General features: G+C 47.8%; 6 protein-coding genes across 6 annotated transcripts; 3 read left to right on the forward strand and 3 right to left on the reverse strand.

The window, feature by feature from the left end:
• Positions 1–2,205: 2,205 nt before the first annotated feature.
• N7511_001788 (YoaK family protein) lies at positions 2,206–3,242 on the forward strand (the record flags this gene model as incomplete). The annotated part of the gene is made up of 3 exons (XM_057124213.1): positions 2,206–2,419; positions 2,468–2,572; positions 2,635–3,242. 3 exons carry the CDS (start codon positions 2,206–2,208, stop codon positions 3,240–3,242), a joined length of 927 nt encoding a protein of 308 aa, XP_056986372.1.
• A 624-nt stretch (positions 3,243–3,866) lies between these two features.
• On the reverse strand, positions 3,867–5,208 carry N7511_001789 (oleate delta-12 desaturase; the record flags this gene model as incomplete). Its single annotated transcript, XM_057124214.1, has 3 exons — positions 3,867–4,237; positions 4,323–5,088; positions 5,167–5,208. 3 exons carry the CDS (start codon positions 5,206–5,208, stop codon positions 3,867–3,869), a joined length of 1,179 nt encoding a protein of 392 aa, XP_056986373.1.
• A 1,888-nt stretch (positions 5,209–7,096) lies between these two features.
• On the forward strand, positions 7,097–7,813 carry N7511_001790 (GNAT family N-acetyltransferase; the record flags this gene model as incomplete). The annotated part of the gene is made up of 1 exon (XM_057124215.1): positions 7,097–7,813. The coding sequence occupies one exon, from the start codon at positions 7,097–7,099 to the stop codon at positions 7,811–7,813; it is 717 nt and encodes a 238-aa protein (XP_056986374.1).
• A 414-nt stretch (positions 7,814–8,227) lies between these two features.
• N7511_001791 (uncharacterized protein) lies at positions 8,228–9,661 on the forward strand (the record flags this gene model as incomplete). Its single annotated transcript, XM_057124216.1, has 1 exon — positions 8,228–9,661. The coding sequence occupies one exon, from the start codon at positions 8,228–8,230 to the stop codon at positions 9,659–9,661; it is 1,434 nt and encodes a 477-aa protein (XP_056986375.1).
• A 72-nt stretch (positions 9,662–9,733) lies between these two features.
• N7511_001792 (fungal specific transcription factor domain-containing protein) lies at positions 9,734–12,472 on the reverse strand (the record flags this gene model as incomplete). The annotated part of the gene is given in 7 exon segments (XM_057124217.1): positions 9,734–10,712; positions 10,791–10,979; positions 11,040–11,656; positions 11,718–11,798; positions 11,850–12,275; positions 12,293–12,343; positions 12,368–12,472. The coding sequence occupies 7 exon segments, from the start codon at positions 12,470–12,472 to the stop codon at positions 9,734–9,736; spliced, it is 2,448 nt and encodes an 815-aa protein (XP_056986376.1).
• Positions 12,473–14,338: 1,866 nt separating this feature from the next.
• Positions 14,339–17,087, reverse strand: N7511_001793 (acyl--CoA ligase; the record flags this gene model as incomplete). Its single annotated transcript, XM_057124218.1, has 7 exons — positions 14,339–14,897; positions 14,954–15,378; positions 15,456–15,890; positions 15,945–16,082; positions 16,141–16,267; positions 16,810–16,920; positions 16,969–17,087. 7 exons carry the CDS (start codon positions 17,085–17,087, stop codon positions 14,339–14,341), a joined length of 1,914 nt encoding a protein of 637 aa, XP_056986377.1.
• Between the last annotated feature and the right edge of the window lie 14 nt (positions 17,088–17,101).

The following is a 17,101-nucleotide window of genomic DNA, read 5'->3' on the forward strand; positions in this document are numbered from 1 at the left end:
GCCAAGGTCAGGGATCTGGTTTGCTGGGAACTTCAGAAGAACGACTGAGCCTGGTGAATCCTTGTTGCCCCATCGTTGGCACGGAAGCATGTAAATCGAAGACGCAGCAGAGTCTGTCTCGGATATATCAATCACCACGTTCCCCACGCACTTGTGTATTTCCTGTGAAGGCGTTGTTGGTCGTGCTCTTCTCTACAAGGTCTTGGTCGTTCTAGTTTGCTGTCGTGGGCTTTCTCCGGACCGGCCTACAGCACGCCGTAGCAAGCCAGATGTTGGATCGACATGGAAACTGTCAGGATGGAACTTACCAAGCCAGGACCATCCCACGCCGAGATTCTTATCAGCGGAGAGTTCCAGGCGGATTCTCGGGGGATCAACACCCTGAGATCGACATGAGCCGATATACTTCAACCTAGCCTCAACAGGGTAGACGTTGAGCGTTTAGAGAATGGATATAGTTAGGATCTGCGTGTCCGATAAGAAGATTGACAAAAAGCAGTGACATTAACCATGGTGCACAAAAGGCCCCTCGCTTCAATATTGACTGATCCTGGTTGATCCTGACTGACACTGGTTGACCCGAGTTGCCCCCGGTGCACACAAGACCAACGGTCACTTCCCACTCGATCTTATAACTAAGAATGGTTTCATTCATAGGACAGCCTCTATACCAGTCTGTATAGGATGACTCCGTCTCCCGCCGCTATTGCCGCATGTAGTGATGTCAGACTCCGCTTCTCCAGGAGGATTGACGTGCCCATGGGGATGGCTGAGTCTCAACCCCACTTGAGTGGAAAGAAAAAAAGAACCCCACCTTGGCAGTGTCTGATCTAGCCATTACACGGTTTGATGAGGTGTTTCGGCTCTGCTAAAGTTATTCGAAGGTTGGCCCTGGAGAAAACATGGACTGCAGTGATGAACCACGTGTTATGGGTCGGCGCATCCAGTGCAGCAGACGTACAGGATGAAGAGGCGTATCAGGCAGCTGTGCCAGAAGAAAGTTGAACGGCGGAACTCCGCCGATTTCGACCTCATCCACAGAATGCCAAGGTCTGAAGGTGGTCAGCAAGGCTCGGCATCTCTCCAAGGGGTGCGGCCCAATCATCCCGAAACATGGAAATCGAGGCTGTGCTATCAAAGGGTCATTTTTAGCGTTCAAAGATCAGACTAGCTGAGGAACTACTGAAGACCGCCGCTGAAGATCATTCTTGGCAAGATTTCGGTCGGTGCTTAAGAGCCACAACCGGACTAGGTAACGTGGACGTGTCGATCCCTTGGCGAAAAAAAAAAGAGCGACTGGCGGTGCATTCCAAGACAGAAGTTAGCTTACCAGCTTAGATCACATGTATGTTTGCACAGCAAACCTATTGAACAACGACGTGCAAGGATCATTCAAATAGATCATATCCACAGGCTTGGGAATTCGGACCCAGAGCATTGGCGCCCAATTTCCAACCAGGCTATAAGCTCGCCGCAAGCATTGTTCAGTGCCCACAGCGTGCAGGTCCTCAGTTAGCTACAATGAGTATACTCAAACCTAGCCAAGTGACGAAACCGAGTCTTGCCACACCCCCGCCGGCAAATGCAAACTGGGGAAGAGAAACCCTCCGAGCGTCATAGAGTTCCATCCATCTTCAAGATCAAACGCGGAACTCGCATGCAGCAATGATGATCGGTGGGCCAAGACCTCGCCGAGGCTCTGCCAAGGTTGTAAATGCGCGATGGATCCATATCATGTCTAGAGCAAGAGATTAGGCTTCCCAATTGAACAAAGAACCATCCTTTACCGTAAGCCCTTCGTTCCTAGATAGTAGCTGCTCACATTTGGTGGGCGAATTCAGGTGGTCTAGACCTTCTCAATGCATTTACGCTGTCAGATTCACTGTATATCTAATACTAGGGCCACGCGTATGCGTGCAGCGTAAGGATAAGACGAGAAGCCCTGTTTCACCTCGTGTACAGTAGGTTCGCTCTTATCTTGGCAGCGACCCTATTTATTCCTTAGATGGGAAGGATCGGAAGCCGCACGAAAACAGGGTCTGTACCAAGAAAGAGACAGCACAAAAAGAAATAATTATTGGAAACGCCATATTCATATATATACCGGCCAATTCGCCGGGCTTTTAGCTTCTCATAAACACACATAACCTCGGTCTCTACTTGGAGTTGATCGGCTACATTACTTATATCAAGATAAACTTCAAAATGCAGCAGCAATCCTCTTCTTCCCCAGGGAACATAGAGCGACCAGCTTCCGCAGGGGGTGCCAATCGTGGAAGTCAGAACATATTCCAGGATGCCAACCCTACACTGTCCTCCGATATGAATGCTACCGGTGAAGAATCAAAGTATACACCAAGGCATTGGTCGTCTGGAGGCAGCACAACAGTCTCTCTTTCTAGCAACCAAATTGCGGAAAGTATGACAGTGCGTTCAACCATAAGCCGTCACTTTCGGACCAATATAGATACCAAGCATACCGATATAGTCCTCATAATATGTGGATTTGTTGGCGGCCTGGTCGATGGGTTGTCATTCAACGCGTGGGGCAGCTTTTCGAGTATGCAAACAGGTTAGTTTTCTCTATCTTCAAATGTTCATACAAAAGTCTCGAACAGATAATAATGTACCCAGGAAACACTGTTTTTCTAGCTCTAGGTCCTTCCGGTCAGCCTGCCTACCCGGCGTATCTATGGGCCAAGTCCCTCATCGCACTGAGTGTCTTTATTACAAGCAACATTTTCTTCATTCACCTTCATCGAATCCTAACTCCACGACGTCGTTCAACAATGGTTTTATCGTTCACTATTCAGACATTGGCTCTTCTGGCGACAGCAGTCCTCATTGAGCTCGGTGTGATATCCCCTAAGCCGGAAGATCCACGTGCCCCTATTGAATGGATGCAAGTTCTCCCGATTTCCCTTTTGTCTTTTCAGGCGGGAGGGCAGATATGCGCATCCCGAATTCTTGCGCTGGATGAGATCCCTACAGTGGTGTTGACGACACTTCTATGCGACTTGCTTGTCGATCCAAAACTCACAGCGAAAGTGAACCCAAAGCGCAATCGAAGGATTGGTGCTTTTCTGGCCTTATTTCTTGGTGCAATGACTGCAGGTGGGCTTTCGAAGGTCACCGGTATGGCTTCAAGTATATGGTTTGCAATGGGGTTGAAGCTAGCAATCACGTTGGGATGGGCTGTCTGGAAGCCAGAAGGGAGAAATAAGAGCAGCGTGGAGGTCTGATATATGGTGAGACCAACCTTGATCTAATTTCCAAATAAAGTCCTGTTTTTCATTGTTTTGTTTTGCACCCTGTTTTTCACCGAGACGTATCATGCCCTGACATGACCTGGTCGCATTTTTGAACCTCCAACGATATTATGTCGGGACTATCCCCTTAGAACCATTGCATTTTCATTCGAGCCTTTCTTATTTCTATGACATTTCGCGTGAAATGTCGACTGGGCTCTAGCTATGAGTGTTAAGAAATAAATATCATGTTGTCAGACTCTGTATCAAAGTCGTCTCCCCCGAAGAGACCAATAACATTGATGAAGACAACAACATCCTTCAAAAATAATGCATATCATTCAATAGCAGCTATAAAGTCGCCCGAAACGTACTGGGTGCTCGCTGAAAGGTATCATTGGGCAAAGGTAAGATAATATAACCTTATTTGCTTCTACATAACTTTCATATTGTCGATGAAACCCCGCTAAATCAGCAGGAACTGTCAATATAAATTTGCGTGAAACAGGTGATAAATAGTAGGCCAAGGAACTTAATGTATTTTTTGCCATCTCGTCTCAAGTCTAATCAAAATCTAGTACTCCTGTCTATATAAGTAGCATCTAAGGGTATTCTATTTCATCTCCTGTCATCCGCCAGCACAAAATGCAAGACGCCGGGCTGAACACTTTCTCCCTTTTTCTCCGATACATAGATGCACTTTCGGAAAGTCATCATTAATGAGTATAAGAAGCCTTGCTCCTTTTCTTCATGGTAATTTTCTCCCAGCAGAGGCTGAATTGCCTTGGTGGCCTGTTCCGCCTTGTAGAAGGGGATGCGACTGAAGAGGTGGTGGACGACGTGGTAGTCAATGATTTCGTGGAAGAAATGACGACCAATGAAACCGGTCGTACGATCGATGGTTGCTAGTGCGCCTTTCGTGTAAGTCCAAGCCTCTGCGGTATAGTGTGGAACATCAGGATGGGTATGCTGAAGATATGTGATGGCAACTGTGAATCGAGTTAGTGGTTCATTCTTGGAATATCGCCCCATGCTCTGACGTGAGTTTTATATTATTAGAGAAGGAATACATACTCAGCCAGTGGTGCACCCATAGGTAGGGAATGACGTACAGGAGTACGACATTCCATGCGCCAATAATAGATGCGGTGTAATATAGAATAGAGCCCATTATCATGAGTCCGAGATCGGACAAGGCAATATATTTCCACTGGAATGGCGCGAAGAGTGCACTCGAGGGATTGTAATGACTGGCAAACTCGATCTTGTCTTTACCTTCGGGTCCGCTCTTTGTGCCAGCAGTCACATTCAAGAAGAGATAGAGTTGCCATCCCATCAGCTGGTGTCCAATAAGCTGCATGAAAGAAACAATGGGAGTTTCTTCGGCAAGGTGCTTCAATTTCTCAATCTGGACGTTCTTCTTGGTTGCAAGATCTTTGTCTGTCCAGGGAACAAAAACTGTGTCCTTTTCCATATGACCCGTATACCGATGATGCCGAGCGTGGGTAATCTTCCATGAATAGTAGGGAACCATCAGGAATGAATGGGTAGCCCATCCAATGAAGTCATTGAGGTTCTGATATTTCGAGAAAGCACCGTGGCCACATTCGTGCGCCAGGATCCACAGTCCTGTTCCAACACAACCCTGGAAGAATCCGTAGGTAGCCCATGCGACGATGCGAAGAGGCAAGGAAGGGATCAAATGAATGAATGAGGCGGCATAAATGAGAGTCGCGCAGTAGATTATGTCTCGGACCAGGTAAAGAAGCGAAGTAGAAAGAGACGATTCAAAGCACTCCTTTGGGATCGCATCTTTGAGAGCTTTCAAGGTTGGAACGTTCTGCGAAGATGATACCAGAAGTTAGCCAGTGTATAGCAAGATTGCCTGGAAAAGCCCCAAGACAGCAATGCGACATACCTCATCTGCCTGCTTGGCAGGTTCAGTGTTGAACTCAGCCATTTCGAAAATGAAGGACAAAAGATCACAGAAAGCTACACAGTATACGGAGGGAATCCATTAGACTTTGTAGTCATCCTTTTCCCTTTCTTTTTTTTTAATATTTCCACTATTTTTTTTTTTTATCAACTAGAAAAGTTTTCCCTCTCCCGTGAAACGCAGCACTAATCTCAAAAAGAGCAAAGGGGCTAGATTTACCTTACCATCCCAACTCCTATTTTCCAATTTTGTTCCAGAAAACTGTCAAAGTTGATGCACAGACAGGAGATTTATATTCTGATTGGCTGATCGGTTCTCGGGTGGACGTGTTAGTCCATGGATTTACTGTGCACTAGCCAGTTTTTTTTTTCAACGTTTTTCCGAGATCGGCCCCAACAGATTTCTGGCTGTTTTTTTTTGTTAGCTATAGTATATCCCCTCTCGGACACAGAGCCTGCTGCGCATGGGATTGCGAAGCGATACCTGGACTTTCCTGTTACAGATTGATTCTATATATTCTGGATTTGGCCCGACAGCACAGCCCGCTGCCCCTTTTCAAAGAGAGGCGACTTGGATCAGGATCCACTTGGCCACAGTTGGGAAAAGTCAAACGTTGATTTCTTGGCGACCAATTAATTGCCCCTGGACTGAAGGGGGCAGTAGGGGATCTTCCATTGAATATGATAACGTTAGTGATTTCTCTATGTAGTCGGCGTGATTCCATGAGGGATAGGAACCATTCAACTGCCAAACACCAAAAGCAATCAAAGAGACCAAAATTCAAGAGAAATTCGCAAGTGATTGACATCGCGAAGCGCTTAGGCCCTCGGATACTGAACCAGTGGTTCTCGTATTCTTTTATTTCCGTGACCCGAGCCGGACATGTGTTCGTTGTTCGAACCTCGGATTCGGAGCCAGTAGACAATAGTTTGAACTGCTAACGCAATTGTTCGCCCCAAAGTCATAGGATCCAGCAGTCTTCGGTTCAGGATATTCAAATGTTGCCCACGATGCACGATGTTCAAGAAAGTTCTCGTGAACGATACAATCGCAACGATTTTCATATTAGGCGGCAAATTGGAGGCATCCCAATTCGCAAGTAGACTGGCTACTGTACTGATAGTTGCTATTAATGCCAGAAACCGAGGCCGGAAAAGGACCAAATGCGGTGTGGTCCCACGTGGATTTCATGGCAGTTCGGCTTCGGGTCGATCGTAAAAGTCAGGAAAGTCAGTCAAGGGATCGCGACGATGAGACTCAGCGCACTAAACCTGTTTAGCAAATTACTCGCTCGCTATTAGTAATGATAGGTGCCCCCCGGGGCCCCTGAACAGAAGGCTACTGAGCTAATGGCACCGTTGAAGCTGCAAAGGAGATAAAACCAAGACATTGCCGAAAGAAGCTCCCTAGGTTGGTGTCCTAACCATACGGCATCGCAACGGCTGCACAATTTAAGGCAAAAAAGCCGCAAGTTTGCCCAGTCAGAGGGTTCAAAGTGCCCAATCATGACTGCCCTAACAACATCGGTCACGATGTACGGAGTGTATCTTCGCTGAACACAATGAGCAGATTATGTCTGATAATGCAATGTAAGGAATGATGGACATTTATCCATTAGATCCGTCCGATGGCGCTTTGTAGTGTGTTAGAAGGTGGTTTTTAATGCATCTACTCTGTAGGGTTGATGGATCTAGCCCACCATCTGCAGGGGGACTTTTGCAGATCACACACATCAAATCGCGTAGTTGAATCATACCTGTAATCCAATGCGTAGGAATATATTTCCCCAAATATGAAGACCAAACGCCTCTTAGTTGCCAAAATGGTCGAATTGGCCCCCACGTGACCCACCCCCATTTCTCCGTTCTCGACTCGCTGGTCTCTCTTCAACTTCATGCCCAAGTCATCTGTCATGGATCACTCAGACGTGGCTGCCAGTCACTTTGTGATCTTAACTCCAAGACTGATCCTCGTTCCCACCCCTGTTGCAGTGGATCTGAGCTCATACAGAGCCCTCTACTCCAAACTCCATGCAGATGCAGCATTCTGTGAGATGGGCTTTGGTCATCATTTCCTACCTCGAAAATGGTCGGACCAAGAGACCCGCGATGTGATTCAAACACGCGACATCGACCGATGTTGGAAAGTTCGAGGGCTGGGGGATTTCGCTGTGGGGTTCCGCCCCTCCAAGCTAAACGCCAACCATTTGCCAGAAGCAGAACCCACCGGGGTTCAATTAGTCAAAGATCAAGAATCTTTGCGTCTTGCTGGGTTGAGTAAATCTGACCTAGCGGAGGTGGAATGGGCAGGGTATGCCGGCGTTCGGGATGCAACAACCACGTCAATGCCACCACGGGAACCTGGCGACGCCGATCTGCCACCCTGGGTCGAGATGATCGAAATACGCTACGGCGTCTCTCCAAGTCACTGGGGCAAGGGAATCGCAAAGGAAGCATCACAGGCGATCATGCAGTGGGCTGCCACTACAGGGGTGAAAAGATTTATCGCCGAAACAGAGAAGGAAAACACGCGAAGTGCAGGCCTTTTGCAGAAACTTGGATTTACTTTGAGTGAAACGAACTATTGGAAAGAACCCAGTGAGCTTGAATGGCATTGTACTGCTAAATAAATCCAAATGCCCCGTCGTCCTTTTGACTGTTATCTCGCTGTGGTGATTGTATCCCTCGAATTAAATATAACCATGTTTCAACCGAGTCGGACTATTGGCGTTCTCATTCGTGTTGGCATGCAACGCCTGAATTGCGTCAATGTCAGTGGGGGTTCTGCCTTTGATCTGCAGCAAATGAGAGGATGATTCCCACGAAAACTAACCCCAAAAGGCATTTCAAAACACTCCGAGCCACGATCCCGACAGAATCAAGTGAGGTGACACCATGGGACTACTTGCCTATAAAGAGGCGTTATGGCTCGAGCCAAGCTATAACACAAGCCTAGTAGACTCTGGAGTATTGTGATCCCCGTCGAAACTGATCATCTTCTGTCGCATTTCCTCAGAAAGACTTCTTGGAAGGAATATCACATTATGTCCCCGCGCTTTTCAACCGTGGCGGTTATTGGCGCAGGCCCATCAGGCATATCGGCCGTGAAAGCTCTACAAGAAGAAGGTGTTTTTCGAAGGATACGCGTCTTCGAGAGACGCAAAGAGAGTGGAGGAATCTGGCACTATGACTCCACGCCCGAGCCCTTTGTGGCTCCAGGATCACCGACACAAGCACCGGTCAAAAAGCCATCGCGACTCCCACAGCTACTGGCACCGGCCGCTGACGATCTCAGTTCTCGTACGGCAATTTATGATGGTCTTGACAGTAATGTTGGTGCAAAGGCTATGGCATTCACCCACACGCCCTTTCCCCAGCACAATTCTGCATCGTCTACCAGGAATCTCGGACCTCGCAATCCAACGAGACCATTTCGGGTGGTGAGAAAGTACCTGCAGGATATATTCAAAGATTACACTCATCTTGCATCTTTCAATACGACCGTGGAACAAGTGGAGAAGAGGGATGGGAAATGGACCCTGACCCTTCGACAGTCAGGCCACTTGGATAACAACTCTCTCGCTGATTATTGGTGGGAAGAGCAGTTTGATGCCGTGATTGTTGCATCCGGGCATTATAGCGTGCCTTTCATCCCGGATATTCCAGGGTTAACGGCCGCTCTTGCACTCCATCCAACGGCATTCGAGCATTCTAAGGCATTCCGGAACGCAGACAACTATGTTGACAAACGTGTTGTTGTTGTCGGAGGCAGTGTATCATCCGCCGATCTTGTCGCGGATCTCCATGCCGTTGTCAAAAGTCCACTAGAGCTGTCCCGCAGAGGACAAAACGAAGCCCTTCAATCTGCGTGGGAATTGCCCAATGTCCGACAAAGGCCGACAATTAAAGAGATACTGGCACACAAGGAGGGATTGGTCGTGAAGTTTTCTGACAACACGATCGTAGAGAAGGTCGACAAAATTATTTTCGCTACGGGGTACACCTTGTCCTATCCTTTTATCGTACCGAACCCGGTCAGTCCCAACAACAGGCTGGTAGGATTCTACCAGCACATTTTCAAAATAGGTGATCCTTCCTTGGCTTTGGTTGGCCAGGTCCGCGCTGGGATCAGCTTTCGAGTGTATGAATACCAGGCTGTTGCAGTTGCCCGATACTTTGCCGGAAGGAATGCTGCGCCTTTGCCGACACCAGCACAGCAGGATCTTTGGGAAACCCAACGGCTTCAATACAAAGGACATACAGCTTTGTTTCATGAAATCAAGCCTGACTTCAGCGACTACTTTGCTTTTTTGACCGAGCTAGCAGGAACAGCCGCAGTGGAAAGCAACAGCTACACGCTTCCTCCTTGGGAGGATCTATGGGCGGAACAGGCTTTTGAGATTCTCCAACTCAAAGAAAAGTACTGGAAATCACTTCAAAGGGGAACCGGTGCAGTGCAGACGGCGTCAAAGCTATAATCCTGGGTTTCGTGGCGGATAGTGGCGTGTTTTCCTTGTCGGTATTGTTTCATCTACCACTTTCAAGCAATATCACCACGCCCATGTCCCTTCAAAAGCTTCATAGAAAAATGCGTCAAAGACTGATAATCCAATGGCACCCACTGGCGGATGTGGGTTGACTTCGTAGTTGTCAGCCTGCACTTCCTTTGACCAACCCACAACACCTGTGTGCTGAAGGTCGGCACTTGATAGTTCTATATCAGAGAATTCGCTTTTGTTCATAGCTCCTGGATATCTTGAAAGATCTTCCAACTCCATGTAGTCCAAATTCGTTCCAAGATGGTCACTTTGAGCTGGTTGCTTCAGGTAAGCTTTTTGAGAAATATCTGCATGACGAGGCCGATTAAGTGTTGTGAACCAAATGCCATGATTGTTCTGTTCCTGTAGTGATTCTCCCTCGCCTGCCAATGGAAAAGAATCCAGGACACGCGGCATTTCAGCTGAAACAGACCCCAACGATAAGTGTTCAAGTGATTTTATCTGACGCATAGAGTTTGTCACATCTATGGATGGACAAACTTCAAGGGTCCAAGGAAGTCTAGTAATACCCCCCATGGCAGGCAAATCACGAACTACTCCAGGAAGGTTATGAGCAGATGGCAATTTTCCGAAAGAAAGGCTATAGTCGACCGATGTTGATATTAAAAGGTATGCTCTTGGGCAGCGGACAAAGGTATCCTGCCAGCTCTGTGGCTGTTCAGGTTCCCTTGGTTGTGATGTGATATTAGGATGGTGTTGAGGTGAGAGTGTTGTTATTGCAGCCATGTTCTTTGGCGTCTGCGAGCGTGTTTCGCCTGAGAAGAGATGGTGTGTCGTGGTATAGGCCAGCTGAAGGATATGGTTCGTTCCGACCGCGACAAAGTCGGTGACGTTGTAAAGCATTTCCGATCGACGAATAATCAGGCTAATGGATTCTAGGCGCTTTTGCCTCAGTTCCATTTCTCCGCGAGAAGGGGACAATTTCAAGTCTATAGCAGCTAGGACAAGTGGCATGCTCACATACACAAGGCTGGGAGTGTTGTTAGCGGAGCCCTATATATTGACAGAAGAAAAGAAATGGAGATATAGGAAACGAAAGTCCACTAACACGCTCAACGGAAGACTATAAGCATCGTTGTTCATACCAAAGTATTCCACTACGGTCGTCAGACCTGCAATGGCCACACTCAGATCGTTGCTGATTTCTTGAACCCAGTCTGTATAGTTCTCTTTCGCGTAGAATAGATTCTCTTCTATTACCAGGGCCTCGTATTGAGCCAAATCAACTCGGGCAGCGCTAAATGCGAGAACTGAAAGTTAGGGTCTGACATAGTAGGACGATGCGGAGGCCACGAACTGATAGTACATGACGGTCAAATTTATTAATGTCGCGGTTGGGTCGTCGCCTTCAGGTGTTAGGCCCCCGGGGATGGCGAATGGCATGGATTTTTTCCAAGTGCTGAGCGACTCTTTGATGGCTTTGATATCTAACATCAATCTTTGAAACTCAATAGAGGAAAGCAAAGACTTTCTGGTCTGTGACGTGTCAAATATGAGACAAAACAGGTTGGTCAGAAGCGCTGCTAAGTTACATTGTCGCCGGAACGCTATGAGTAGGCTCTGCTTGGTCTCATAATTATAGACCAGAGAATTTTGCATCTCATCTTCAAAGTCCTTTTGGTCTGGCAAACCCGTCCCAAGAAGGATGCTCGACGTGATCTGTGGACGACGGTGAAGGCCAATACAAATACTTCGGTCGCGAAGCAGAATTGACCACCAGAGGCGCTTTTTTAAAGATTCGCCCACAATTTCCGGCTGTGATGGTCGAGCATCAATCCGGAGGGTGTTTTCGATGGCTCTCGTTAACCATAGACTCCCGGCCCAAGGGTGTTCTGCCGAAGTGTAATGTGAGAGCAGAACAGCCCCTTGTGCGGTTGCATGACAAGTCTTTTCGGTTCCTAGCTCAAATAGTAACTATACTCGAGATCTCTGGATCAATCGCCCGTTCCTCGGAGGCTGACAGGAAAACACCCACCTTGGCTCGGTTGTAGAGTTCCTCACGGGCATCTCTCCTATTATTGAATCCACACCGACGCAAAATTCCCGAACCAACCAACTGATTTGCTGTGAGTATCGTGTAAAATTACTTAACGGGGATCTCACGTACCGGACAGCTTGCAAAAAGCATTGCCTGAAACACAAAAAGTGACAATTTCCGACCGGTACTGGGATCAAGATAGGAGCGCCAAAACTCGGCTTCGTCAAGCACAGGAACGAGTGGATGGATTCTTTTGAAGTAATGCTTCACGAATTCATCTGTTGCCTTTGGATCCGGTAGGCTTAAACAACCCTGACGATCAAGAATCATTGTTTCCGAGGACGACAGTACTAACAACTGGTCGGAATCAATGAACTCGTAGTCTTCATATGACACGCTCGAATATCCTGAAGGGTCATTGTGGTGGAGCCGATGCCAGCTCTCATATTGGGATTCCGTCGATGGCAACGACCTTGAGGGAGCTGAGCAGTTCTGGTCGGCAGGGGGACTGGATATCTCTTCACTCGGACCTCCCTTAGGTTCACGAGTTTCTGGCTGCTCTGGGGATTTACATCTGCCGAAACCGCGTCAACATGGCATCGCAAAAGAATCCGAGGGCAAGTCTGACTGTTTGGTTGTTTTCAAACGACGAATACAGTCTGGACGACCGTCCTGTCGACATCGAGTGCATGGAGATCCAAGAATCGAGGCATCGCACCGAACTTTGCGATAATGACACCACGAGCATGCATTTGGTGCTCTTCGTGTTCGTCGCAACATCACAGGGCGTATTCACAAAGTATGGCCTGGTGATCTTTGGCTCAAGAATGCGTAGGGAGTATCAGCACCGTCACTGACTGGTATTTTGATGTCTTCGGGGGGAAGACAACGATAAAATGTCCATAATCACTAGCAAACTACCCTGGACAACGTTTCACAGTCAGCCCTATTTCCCCCCGCAAAGGATAACCGCGGAACTCGGCTTCTCGACTGTGATCGCCGCAGTGCAGCTGATAGTCTGTTCCAGCTACGGCATTTGCGAAACAACGGGTATGCTACTGAAACAAGGTGAATGCAGCAAGCTAGTCATTCGATTTCCAGAATTTGAGCGAGAGCAATTCATGCTAAGGTTGACAGCTAGAATATAAGGACCTATGGGAGTGACGCCGAATATGACCGCTTTGGAAGCCAGAAACGGCTACCTTTCCACCCGTAACTTGAGATTTTCTTTAATTTGAACTATTTCCAAATCCGAGAGTAACTTGCGCCTGCCCGTTACTCCATGAAGAGGGAAACTTTGGGGCTCTATTGAACGAGGATGCGTTGTCAGCGAGGTAAGGTATTGCCAGGGCTGAAAGACCAATCATATATTTTTTTGGCGCAATGGATCCGGGGGTGTTCTCCTGGCTTCTTTGTTTTTTTAATAATCCATGACTGACATAGAAATAGTGGTCCATAGATCTCGAACGCGATATTGCTCGGATTACCCCGTCACGTTCATATCCCCCTTTCTCTGTCCAAGGCTTGCGCGACAATATGACCCCCAATCAAATGAAACTCGAATTGCTTCAAGCAGAAGTCGACGAACATGATCAGAGTTTCTTTCACCTCCTGGTCAACAGTCGGCACATAAAATATGTCACTATAAACCTTGGTCTCTATAGTGCGGACGATATGTGTTTCGGCCCCTCGCTGATGTCACTTCTACCCCCTCTTCCCGTTGGAGATTGGAACGATGGACTGGTGATCAAAAATGAAGTCAATGGCCAACCTCACTGTGCCCGTGCTATTCGGACCGCTTTCCCTGGCGTTAAAAACACCTGGAATGAAACGTCTGTTGATTATATGGAGATCGTGGTTGGAGAAAAGTTATGAACAGGCATTTATGAAGTCAGATGCAATTTGTTCGATGATGTGGTTGTGACCAAAATCGCTCGCTTTGATTGGGAGATCACATATCTAGAGACTGAGGCCACGGCTTACCAATGGATTGAGGGCTCTAATATCGGTCCACGATTCCTTGGCCATTTGACGGAAGAATGGCCATGTGATCGGATTCTTAATGGAACGCATCAAGGATGCCAGGCATGCTTGCCCTCGGGACCTTGAGTTCTGTCAGAAGAAATTGTCTCAATTACATCGCCTAGGGATCTTCCATGAAGATACAAACCGATTAAACTTTCTTATTCGTGGTTCACGGGCTGTTTTAATCGATTTCGACTCGGCACGGCAGTGTGGCGACCAAGATGTGCTTCTGAAAGAGCTCGAACAGTTACCGAATTCCCTAGAGGATCTATCACGTCGAGGTGGTAGAAGACTCCTTTGAATACTCCTTGCTGACTATGATCAGAGCTTTTGTCTCCTGAGTTGTTCATGATACTGTATATTCTAATTGGGATTCAGATGATGTGCACAGTACATAATGAAGCCGAGAGGATGGAGAACCGAAAGAGGGTGAGATTGGGTCTTGAAGTCGGGAGCATTGAGCAGAGGTTACGTGACGACGTAATTCACAGGTCCGCCGTTTACATCGGAACAGTTTCAGCCTACGAAGAGAATGCGCGATTTTTTGGGCCCAAACTGAAGCCAAATAGTGAAGCTATTGGCTTAACGAAAAACTAAAGCTTTGGACTGAGAAGCCCAGCTTCAATTTCCTTCTTGGCATCTTCCCTCAAGACTCGCTTCAGAATCTTTCCACTGGGGTTTCTTGCAATGGCACCCACAAATTTGACACCCCCAGTAAGGGCTTTGTATTTGGAAAGCCGCCCCAAAACATATTGTTGAACGTCTTGCTCGCTCAGTTTTGATCCAGCGTCACCCGACCGTCGAACCACATAAGCCCGAGGGAATTCAGTATTCGCATTTGGATAGCTGATTCCAATGACTGCAGCATCCACGATCTGTGGATGGGACAGAAGAACAGCTTCGAGCTCGGGCGGCGCTACCTGAAAGCCCCGTACTTTGATCAATTCCTTTCTTCGATCGACAATATACCACTTCCTGGTTGTCTGGTCACAGAAAGCGATATCACCGGTTTTAAACCACCCCTCCGAGTCGAACGCGTGAGCGTTGGCCTCGGGATTGTTAAAGTAACCCGGTGTCACTGTAGGTCCGCGAACACAGAGCTCACCACGAACACCGTATGCCGAGATATTGTTGCCATCTTCATCAATAAGCCTGCGAGCGATATTAGTGAGCTCTAAGTTGTCCGGATCTCGGTTGACATAACATACTTGGCCTCCAGATTTGGTATAAGTCGCCCAACAGACCCCGTATCATCATGCTCTGGGTAGGGAAACATGGTCGCAACACAGGAAGTCTCCGTCATACCCCATACTTGGGTGAATGGGCTTCCATCACCCATCAGTGATTTAAATCTGCCTTGGATCCCCTTGTCCAAAGGAGCAGCTCCACAAGATGCTAGCCGTACCCCCTTGAGGAATGGTCGCTGTTGGCAAAGAGGCGACATGAGAATCGCAATCACAATGGGAGGTACCATCGCGAGATCCGTCACGTTATATCTCTCAGCCGTGTTCAGAAACTCTTCGAGATCAAAGCGACGCATCATGTAAGCAACCGATCCAGCTTTCAATGTGGAGATATGAGTGACAGGAGCTGCCGATGCATGGAAGACGGGCACAGCGATAATACGCGAGATCTATCAATCATGTGCATTTAGCAACCCTGTGGCTGCGCTCGATCAAGGTGGTCGGTAGATAGGATTTGGGGACTCACCGGATATGGTCGCGGATTGGCTCCCAGCACAAGTTCGTGTTGTGCAATGAGATTGTGATGAGTGATTGTCACAGCTTTGGGGAGTCCCGTAGTTCCGCTGCTAAATAGCCTAGCTGCTGTAGTTTCCTGGGCCACCTTGAGGCTATTAAATCGCAACCAGTCTTCTTCGCCGACCTCGAACAGGGCTTTCCATGATTTCATTCCATTGGGAATAGACTGGCCACGGTTATCAAAGACCCAGATCTTCTCAGTGGATATCTTGGTCTGCTTGGCCGCGCCCAGGAGCGAGTCCAGAATCTCCGGTTCCGAGATGAGGAATTTGCTTTGGGAAGCTTTAATATGATGAGTTAGCTCATGGATGGTATAAGACGGATTGGATCCTGTGAAGATTCCTCCCGCGCCGATGATAGCCAACACAAGAATGCTATAGTTAATCTGCAAAAGAAGTTAGCTGCAGTCGGATTCACGAGGAATACGCGGCGCTCGTGCATCATTGAAAGAATGAATCAGGACGCAGTCGCCTGGCTGGAGACCTGATTTTCGTAGGCCTGCGACCAGCTGGCGGACTAGTTTGCGCGCCTGATTACAGGAGATAGACCGCGACGGGTCATGAACATCAATATATATCTATGCAAGACGTCAGGATTGAAAGCATTGGAGTCGAATTCCACCAACCCCCACTTACTGGCTGATTTTGATCGTACAGTGGCTCGTCAAAAATATACGACAAGAGGTCCTTTGTTGGGAGCAAAGTCCGCTCTGCTGGTTCAAAAATCATATTGTGGGCAACGAAGGGTTTGCCTAGAAAAACACTAAATAGCACGCGTGAGAATAAAGATTCTTTGACAACTTACAACGGGGGAACACTAAGTTACTTTTTGAATGTTTTGATGTCATTCCAGTCCCCGCTTTAGCTGAGCCCCTCGCGTGGGAAGCTCGGTAGTCGGTTAAACGAAATGAGGCATGATGATCGCGAGGGCGCAGACCATGAACCTACTGTAGCTGGACACATATCGTATACAAGTGCACAAATCATGCACGACCTTTTCATAAGTCCGTGCAGTCCCCCCCCCCCCCACATTCTTGGAGCCGATCGGAACGAGGAAGTCCATGTGTGGCCACCGCGAGAGAGGAGAGGAAGCCCTCAAGTGCCAAGCCACTCCGCCTGGCCAGTTGACGTTGAGTTATAACATATCTGTTACTTGATGGGCTTCTTGATCCCTCGAGCATCAAGGTTTGTTTGGTGTTGAGAACCGTGTTTCCTACTACTTCCAGCGTGTTTCGGCATAAGATGGTATAGTGATCAGACAATCCGACATATATTTATCTATTTCTGCAACACGAGCCGAAGCACATATCGGCTGCTATAGCTTGATCAGCATTGTTCCAGTCAATTGAGGATTCAAGAAGCTCACGGTTAAAGTTCGGGGCAACCTCAGGCGCTCCTGGTCGTTTATATCTTTCGCTAAGTAAAGTCAGCCCGCAAATTTTGGATGGTCGGAGGATTTCATACTTTGCAACAAGTGTAATTTCAGACCTCGCATCATCTTTGATCTCCGTGTTCTGGCTGCGTCGCCATGAGAACAGAGACTTGAGGGTAGAGGCTCGGCTTGGTCGACTGCTTTCTGGCATTTTGAGACTGAGAA

Source organism: Penicillium nucicola, assembly GCF_028828085.1.
Source record: "Penicillium nucicola strain IBT 29836 chromosome Unknown utg000002l, whole genome shotgun sequence".
In the NCBI taxonomy this organism is placed as follows: Eukaryota; Fungi; Ascomycota; class Eurotiomycetes; order Eurotiales; family Aspergillaceae; genus Penicillium; species Penicillium nucicola.